This window comes from Trypanosoma grayi (genome assembly GCF_000691245.1).
Source record: "Trypanosoma grayi strain ANR4 Tgr_5_V1, whole genome shotgun sequence".
Taxonomy (NCBI): domain Eukaryota; phylum Euglenozoa; class Kinetoplastea; order Trypanosomatida; family Trypanosomatidae; genus Trypanosoma; species Trypanosoma grayi.
The window spans coordinates 1-9,164 of NW_008825624.1; the positions used below are offsets into that span (position 1 = coordinate 1).

Sequence of the window (9,164 nt, forward strand, 5' to 3'; positions counted from 1 at the left end):
ACTGCGTGCTGCGTGTTGAGTAGACAAAAAAGCGATCATTCTCGATTCCAATGTAGTTCTTCGAGCCCCTACCAGCGCCCACCTTGTACGGTTTATCGCTGTCGGCGCACATCCACATCTCCCCCTTGATGGCCAGCATGTCCTCCTCGTCGGAGTGATACGGGTCCATCTTATCTGTTGTTGTTGTTGTTCTTCTTCTTCCTCTTGTCGATGCCGTTGCTGCTGCTGCTGCTGCCGCTGATGATGGTGTGCCCTCCCTCTGCGTTGGAGTGTGCAACCGATACAGATGAATACGCCGCGACCAGGAACTTGGTGGTGGGCTTTCAAACTAGGCAACCTAAGTGTCCTCCGGAGAGTACGCGATATGTGTGAATGAGTGCAAGTATATATATATGTATATATATATATATATATATATATATGGCTGGACAGAAGGGTACCAAGCGCGTCTGTGCGTCTCTCTCCCTCCCTCTCTCTCTCTGCCTATCAGTGGGGTCCTCGCCTGTTTGTGATGTAGTTGCAGTTGTAGGAATGATGACTGCCCTACCTTGTTTGTGTCCTGTCGGGTCTCGTTTAGTGTCCGCCCGGTTCTTGATTCCTTTCTCGTTGTTTCTCTCTCTCTCTCTTTCGATCGCCCCTCGTTGTTCGACTCAAAAACCCAAACGTTGATCGTTTGTGTTGATAATTATTGTTCCCTGTATCGTTCTTTGTTTTTTTGTTGTTGTTTTGTTTGTCCTGTTGATGTTTCTTTCTTTGTTGTTGCTTTTGTGTGAATGTGTGTGCCCTTCCTGTTTTCTTTTTTTTTCCTTTCTTTCTTGGTTTTCCTTGTTAAATGTGTGCACTGACACTTGCAGTTAGCCGCGTGTGTGTTGGGGTGCTTGAAGAAGTGTGGCTGCCCGCAGCCTCCTCCTTTGCGCGCTTCAACCTCTTTGCGCGGTCCCGGGCGGGCGGTGAGGTGGGACGAGGGGGGTTGGGGTTGGGGAGCAGCAACAAGAGGAGAAAGAGGAACAACAACAACAACAACAAAAAAGAATGAGTGGCAGCACAATGGCGCGGGCATAAAGAGTCTGCCCATCTGCTGACTGTGAGGGGACCCACAGCGGAACATAAAACGACGGTTAAATAGGTGTGGGGGCCACACCAACACACACGCACGAACGCACACACCAGATCCCTCTACGTCCCACCGCCCCCACTTCTCCTCCTCATCTTCGCGGTACGCCTCCATTCCACAATCGCCACAGCAAACAATGTGCGGGCCCCAGCAGAAACCCCAAATACCAACAATAACAGAAAACAATAATATTTGATAATGATGCGCAGAACGCTATCACTGCTCCACGCACGAACTTCTTTACTGCTGTGTCTCTGTCGGTTCGGCCGATGGCGAGGGACCCGACGCCTCAACTTCTACAGGAGCCGTATCGGGCGGAGTAGCAAGTGCATCGACCTCCTGCAGCTTCGTCTTCTCGTTGCACGACTCATGCGGTGTTTCATGTTCCTCCATGTCAGTGATGTCAGCGGGCGCCGCACCCGTTTCATTCGTCGTCGCTGACGCGGGAGCAGTTGCCGTCGCAGGATCGGTACGACGCACCACGACTCTGACAGGCACGCGTTTCGCCACCACCCCCACTAGTGGCCGTGGAGGGGCGTTGTCGTCGTCATCATCATCATCATCATCATCATCCTCGTTCTCACTGCCACTCGACGAAGGCGCAGAGGACGCAGACCGCGAAGAGGCTCCTGTGTCACTGTCCGAGCTACAGCTCCTGCTGTCACCCTCGCTGCTGTACAGCGTAGATGACGCGTCGCTGCTGGAGCCAAGCAGCGAGCTCTTGTCATCTTCATCTTCGTCGTGCCCACCCCGAAGCAGCGGGTCCGACGGCTGCGTTGCCCACATCGGCAGCTCGCGGTAACCGAAGAGTGTGTTGCCGAAGAGGTGCGACATGGTGCCAAGTTCGTAGTGCGCCCGCTCCACGTAGGGGTCGCTCGACTGCGGCAGCGGCTTCTCGCTCAGCAGCATCGCCTTCAGCGCAGCAAAGGTGCTGCTCTGCCGCTCCACTGTGCACTGGATGAGGCGGCCGCGGTCCCGCACGTCGTAGTCGTCGTCAAAGTGGGCAAGCTCGAGCACGTAGAAGAAGAGCTTGCGGAAGCGCTCCGCCATCTCACCACTACCGTCGAGGAAGAGCCAAATCTTACAGCCGAGCGTCAGCACCTGCTTCTTTACCTCCGAGCTCTCCTGCGTGAAGCTCTTAACAAAGATACGAAAACACTCCGGTGCCGCAGTGGCAATGGCGGTGCGCTGCTGAATATTTTCTCCCACAAGCCAAAGTATGCTGGCCTTCGCGGAGGCGCCGACAATCTCTCCCTTCATCACCTGCTGAAGGAGGCGATACACCAGCTGACAAGTCCGGTTCTTGTTGGCCCCCTGCACCACGAGCAGACGCAACACCGTGATGGACTCTGTCACCACCTCGGCATTTCGGTGGGACAAAAGCGGCACCAGCAGCCGCATGATCTGCGAAGCGCACATCGTCAACCGCGCAGCAATGAGTCCGAGTCCACGCACTGCGTCCACGACACGATCCACGTGGAAGCTGCGGATGTACGAGCGGAACTCACGAACAAGTTCGGTGAAGTTGTCTTCTGTGGCCAACTTGGATACGATACGCACCTTCAGCTCCCGCACGTCCTTCACATCGTGTGGCATGAGAAAGAACTCCTTGATGTAAGACACAAATGGCTCCGGTCGCGATAGCACAACGGTGTAGATGGCGCTGAGGACAATGGCATGATGCTCGTCCGGGCCCCTGAGCAGGCGCAACAACGGACGCACACACACATCCAACTCTGTCGCCGGCGCGCAGTGGTAAAACAAGGACGTGGCAGCCACCACAACGGCGCTATTGAGGCTTAAGAAGAGTGGCTTGACTGAGTCAAGGAGCAGTTGGTGATCGGAGTCTAGCAGCACGTCTCCATCCTGGCGACGTGTGCTTCTGCGGACATCAGACCTTGAAGAGGACCTAGTGGAGGACGATGAAGACGAGCTGCTATCATCATCATCATCATCATCATCATCGTCATCATCATCATCATTGCTGTTCTCGGTCTTTGTGCCAGCATCCTCATTGCTATTGTTGGTGGAATTTGATGACCGAGGTTTGTTGGGGTCGCAGAACTGCGTCCGCGCGTAGCGGAGGAGGACATGCAAAAGCACCACTTGCCCCCACTCCTCACAGTCGATAAGCGAGCGGCAGAGGTCGCGGTAGACGCGATGGATGAACTGCGTCTCATCTGGGCATATCTCGATAAAGGAGAGAGCGGCCGCTGAGGCAACATCCATACTCTTATCCGCCAAGAGTTGCTGCAGGAGTTCCTGCATCGTCACGGTGTCCTCTTCGCTTCCACTGATGACGTGCATTTGGGCGAGGGAAATAGCAGCCGTTTTTCGCACCAGCGGGTCTACGTCGGTGGCACACTTCTTTACGGCGAGCATCACGAGCGGATGAATCGCAGGGATGCGTATCGCGCTGAGCATTCGCAGCGAGAGCGAACGCACATGCATGCTCGGGTTCAGCAGGTCCTTCTGAAATGCGGAGATGGAGAGGAGGGCCTCATTAGGTCTATCCTCCGCGTAGTGCGTGACGTAGAAGTAGATGAGCTTACGCAGTTCAATCGACGTGGTGTGGATGTTCTTCACCACATCCGCGAAGAGGTTCGACATGTCGTTCCCTTTGCACATCTGCGCAATGATGCGCTTCATCGCGTCGCGCTTCTCGTGCAGAGAGTCGGAGTCGAGGTGACGGCGCAGGTCCTCCACCTTGGGCTGCACGGAGAAGAATTGTGCATCGCCGGAGACGAGGGAGCGGGCACGTGAGATCATGCTGCCGCCGCTGTTGATGAACTCCTTCGCCCGCTCCGACGCCAGCGTCGCCTTCTCCGCGAAGACTGCACGACTCATCTATATATGTTCTCGCCTCTGCTTTCTCTCTCCGCGGTATCTTCGCTTTTGTGTCGTTCGGGGTCTCCAACGGGGGTGGGGGAGGGGGAGCGGAGTGCAAAGCGAAGCGCCAAAAAACTTAAGAAAAGAGGACTAAAGCCACACGTGCACTTCACATGTGACAAAATGACGAGGGAGGGGGTGAATGAAAGTAGACAGGAAGAGCACATGGGACACCACGCACAGCATACCGCATCCACACTGAGAGACATACACGCAAATGAGGATAGGAACAAAAATGAAGGGTAAAAGGCAGGCCACTTAGTAGAAACGATAGTCTCCAGCACCACCGCAAAAAATCATATATATATATATATATATATATGTCAGCAGCTGTTGCAATCATCATCATTATCATCAATCACAACCACTGCTTCTTGTGGCTTCACCTCTAGACGCCGCGCCTGAGAAATTTTCTCTTTTTTTGGCGCTTCTGTCCTAATCGCCGCTGTTGTTGTTGCTGCATTGTCCCGCGTACGCTTTGCGAAGAATGCATCCAGGCTCACAGGCGGGCGATATTGGCAGCGGTGCCGCTCCTCCAATTTCCCCCGCCGTGGCTCCAGAATGAGGCCGTCGAAGTAGGCGCAGATGCCGCAGTGGTCGCTATACTGTGGCGGTGTGACGAACATACCGGTGGACGGCAACCCACGAAACTGCACGTCCCTCGCCGCGACGCTCAGCGGCGGCAGACCGGAGCCGTCAAACGGTGCTGCCNCACGAAACTGCACGTCCCTCGCCGCGACGCTCAGCGGCGGCAGACCGGAGCCGTCAAACGGTGCTGCCGGGTACGCTCCGTCCCCCATCGCACGACGTGCACCAACTGACACTGAGCGGCCATCATAGTCGTCGAAATACGACTGATGCATACAGCCAGCATCACCATCAGTATAATCATGATCCGATGTGGCACCAACAGCAGAAACACCGACATTGTTCGCCGTTCTGCGGCACGGCACCAGCGCAGGTACGAGGGTCTCATCGATCAGGATGTAATCGATTCGGGTACCTTCATTCGTCAGCCGCTTATTCCTCGACTGATCCCAGCATGTGTACGGGCACGGGCACACAACAGCAGACATCTCATCACCGTCTTCCCCTGCAACAGGACGCCGCAGCAGAAAGGCATCGTGGAGATGCAATTCCGTGAGCAATTCCTTCACAAAGAACTGCGCACTCTCCTCATTGTGCGGTGGCAAACCACACATCCGTGTTAGTGCGAACAATTCACGGTTGTGTGCGGGGGGTTGGGAGCGCATCAGCGGTTCAACAAAAACGCTGCGAACACCGGCCTCACACAGCTCCTCCAGAGTTGCCAGCGTCCCAGTCCCATCCTTCAGCAGCTTCGTACGCTCACATAAACGCCGTGTGAGCTCCACGATAGCCGCCTCGCCGTCACTGTTGTTCTTCGCGACGACATCACCACCCTCACTACTGCAGTCGAAGAAGGCACTGTCGACGCTAATGCTTTTGAAGCCACTACCCTCATGGTTATCTTCTGCTTCGGTAGCAATAATCAGGGACACCTGTTCCGCAATGAATACCCCAAGATGCCGCACAGCAGCGGCAGAAAGCCACGGAAAGCTCTGCGTCCACTCCTCTTCCTGCTGTGCACGGTGAACAAGCTGTAGCACGGCGGGCATACTTAGTCGCCGCAGCGACCACCATGCGTCCTCAGCACGGTACGTTTGATTCAAGTCGCCAAGCAAAATGACAGGCTTTCCGGTCTCCTGTTTCAGGCGGAGCAAGAGTTCCTTGAGTCCTGCGAGAAAGCGCATCTTGAATTCCAACCGCAACCCACGGCGGGCGTTGACAACGTACGTGTTGACAAGTACAAATGGGCTGTGACACGTGACAACCACGCGACCTTCATCGTTAAGCTCCTCATCTCGGAGCGGCCGCGAGTCGCACCACCATGTGAGGCCCTTTCGCACAAATGTCGCCACACCGTTAAAGCCACGATGTGCCTTGCTGCTGAAGGACCAGAAGGACTCCCACCCGTCAACTGCCAACGGGCCACCATCGCTGGCGCCCATGCCGCGCGGGTCGGCGTCCAACTTCGCCCATGACCCCTTTACTTCCTGCAGGCACACAATGTCCGCCTGCGTGCGCTGCAGGAAGGCCGCAATGCTACCAAAATCTTCACGTATCATCTTTGACGTGGAGGACCACCCCGCAACATTCCAGCTGATGATGAACATGGTGAAACAGTGGCGGTAGGGGCAGTGCCTGCGTGCAGGGTCTGGGTGTATAGATGTGAGTCTCGCCACCAGCTGTGTTCCTCCCTGACGTGCAGTTGGCGTCTCGTAAAACGATGAGTAAAGTGAGAAGAGAAGACAACTTCACAATGAGACAGCCATTGGTTTCTGGTGGGAATGAGGAAATCAAGAAAGGGCTAAGTAAAGCCAAGCTTCTTTTTTTTTGTTGTTGTTGTTTGGTTTGCTTTTGTTCTTATCCTTTTTCTTTTGTTTTCTCTTGACAGAACCTTTGCAGGTGCTACGGTGTAATCGACACCGTTCCTCACCACAAGGCGCACGCACGCAAAGCAGTGAAAGGCACACCACATGCGTCAGAAGCGTTTCTTCAGTTCCTCACGCATTCGTCCAAAGAGCCCGGAGGTGCTCTGGAGCCCTTTACTAGACCCCAACAATGTGTTATACTCCTTTGCGATGCTCAGCAGCTGCGAGCGACTTGATGGCGGCAGAGACGGCACGGACGCCAGTAGCTGTATGCCGGGGAGGAGATACTTCTTCACGAGCTGCGGGGTCACAACAGCGCAGTGGGGAATAGCTGCGAGGATGGCCAACACGGCCTGCAGTGTGTCCTCCGTCGCTTTTCTACCCGCACCTGGGATAGGCCCTCCTCCTGCTACCATCGCTATTGTTGTTCCGCTTTTTCCCTCTCTTCTATCCAGCGCCTCACTCAACTGGCCGATCATCATAGATAGCTGAGGGTATAGAAAGTTTTCGCGTGGCTCCGCCGGCATCTCACGCATAAGCGAGGACCAATGCTGCAGGAGCGCCACACTTAAGCTAGATGGGCACCCCGCTGCCTCCACTGTTGCGAGCGCCGCCTTGAGCACCTTCTCCTGCTCCAGTGGCGTACTGATAAATGTGACCATTGTCACGGCCGCCTTGACTGCAGCCTCCTTCACAGCGTACGCACTGTCGTTCATGAGGAGGAGCAGTGGCGGCCACATGTACAGAGCCCGCACCTGGTCATCCTTCGGCAACCCACTGAGACGCACAATGAGCGCGACGGCCAGCATGCGTTGTTGCTCGTCCGCCGACTCTGTGAGGGACCACAGCACCGTTGAGACGGCCGCCGCGTTGCCTTGAGAAACTTCAACGCATGTAATCAAGCACGCGAGAGACGACGCACACGCCTCAAGACGTAAGCTTGCATCATCAACATCTGCCGCTGGAGCAAACTCCGCCACTCTCGTCATTTTTGCCTCCACCTCCTCCTTCACTGTGCGCTGTCCTGTGACGTTTTCACGCATCAGCGCCGCAGCTTCGTCTGAGATGGCGCTTAGCACGCCGGTCGCGTCCGTTACCGCATTTGACTTCACGCCAACGACGCACGTCAGGAAGGCGAAGAAGAAGCACAGCTCCCGCCTGCGCCAGCCGGAACCGCACGGGACGTCAACGGCACCACTAGGGACCTCACGCCCATCTACGAACATCTCCAACAGGGACCGCACACACTTCCAGTGCGGCATTTGCAGTGCGGGGACCATTATTGCCAACGCCGACGCGACGGCGCAGATGGACGTGTCCAAGGCGTCGTGTTCACGGCACGTGAGCACTAGCGTATGTGCTGAGGGCAACACAACGTGCAGGTATGCGTCGAAGACAGTTGGGGCAAGTCCTTCATCGTCTGCGACAACTTGGCACGCATAGCGGAGGGCGTCGGCGATCAGACTTGCGAGTAATAATGTGTTTTTGGCTGCGGCCACTTCAACCACCTCGCGCTTCTTCACCACCACAGCAGCAGCTGCAACATTAGTAGGAGCCGGTGTGGCTTGCACCAGGGAGTCACCGCAGTCTGTGGCCGCCAACTCTCGCTCGATAAATGACAGCAGCAGCGGGACGATGCGCACAAGCAGCACGCGGCAGGGCACACGCTTTGAAAAAAGACTACCGCGCAGACTCTGAAGTGCGTGACGCTGCACAGAGCTGCTCGTGTCGTGCAAGACAAGGTGCATGATGAGCTCCATATAGAGTGCCAGGCACTCCTCAGTACCACTACTAACATCCTCACTGTTGCTGCTGCTGTCGTCACCGCTGACGTCCTCTGGGATTATCGGCCATATTCCCACAAGACTCTGCACAACGTGGCAGCGCACGGTTCGCGACTCATCCTCGCAAAGTGGCCACAACAAACCTTCACATATCGACTTCCGAAGCGCAGTGCCACCCCCTAGGAAGGGTGCCACATACTCTATGCACTTTAGGGCCAGAATGCGCCGCTCCGTCGTTTTTGCGTTCGCCAGATTGAACAGCTCTGGCACGATATCGTTCTGCCGGACAGAGACCGGGGCGTGCTGCATCGTCTTCGCCCACGCCTCCGCGACGGCGACCCTGTGCTCTCGGTTTGGGCGCGTGTAGAGGGTGAGAAGCAGAAGGCGAGCGGCTGCCCTCTCCGCCTTATTTACGCTCGCCGTAGCGGCGGCACAGATGAGTGGTATCAACACATCCTTCTGCATTGGATCCACGACACGCACGAGGGTCGGAAGACGCTCCGCAAGCACAGCAAGCACTTTGTTGAGTTCAACTTCCGCCTGCTGCGGCTTCCCCTGCAGCACTTGATTAGAAACGGCAGGAACACTCGGTTCCTTCTCAACCGGCCCTTCTGCTTGCGGTATTTGACCCAGTGCCATTTCAGCAGCCCTTGCAACAGCAGCTATGCCCTTCTGTCTCTTGTATGCCACAAGCACGTCCACTACTGTCTGCTCCAGAGCGGCGTCTGTGTTGCTCCCATCGGCGTCACTTGCCGCCACGGCTTCGTGCTCGAGTGATGCGAGCCTCCCGGGTGGGATCTCCCCGCACAAAGCCAACTCACGGCACAACTCCACCGCAGTCGCAGGGCAGCGATGCCCATTCAGCCAGGCGATAACCTGATCGATGGTGAGGCTCTGCATCAGTCGTGGCCCCCCCCCCCCTTT

At 56.1% G+C, this 9,164-nt stretch overlaps 3 protein-coding genes across 3 annotated transcripts; all 3 read right to left on the minus strand.

The window, feature by feature from the left end:
• Nucleotides 1-1,354: 1,354 nt before the first annotated feature.
• DQ04_00051000 (AP-3 complex subunit beta) lies at nt 1,355-3,961 on the minus strand (the record flags this gene model as incomplete). The annotated part of the gene is made up of 1 exon (XM_009307959.1): nt 1,355-3,961. The coding sequence occupies one exon, from the start codon at nt 3,959-3,961 to the stop codon at nt 1,355-1,357; it is 2,607 nt and encodes an 868-aa protein (XP_009306234.1).
• Nucleotides 3,962-4,326: 365 nt separating this feature from the next.
• DQ04_00051010 (apurinic/apyrimidinic endonuclease) lies at nt 4,327-6,198 on the minus strand (the record flags this gene model as incomplete). Its single annotated transcript, XM_009307960.1, has 1 exon — nt 4,327-6,198. The coding sequence occupies one exon, from the start codon at nt 6,196-6,198 to the stop codon at nt 4,327-4,329; it is 1,872 nt and encodes a 623-aa protein (XP_009306235.1).
• A 368-nt stretch (nt 6,199-6,566) lies between these two features.
• DQ04_00051020 (hypothetical protein) lies at nt 6,567-9,140 on the minus strand (the record flags this gene model as incomplete). Its single annotated transcript, XM_009307961.1, has 1 exon — nt 6,567-9,140. The coding sequence occupies one exon, from the start codon at nt 9,138-9,140 to the stop codon at nt 6,567-6,569; it is 2,574 nt and encodes an 857-aa protein (XP_009306236.1).
• Nucleotides 9,141-9,164: the final 24 nt, after the last annotated feature.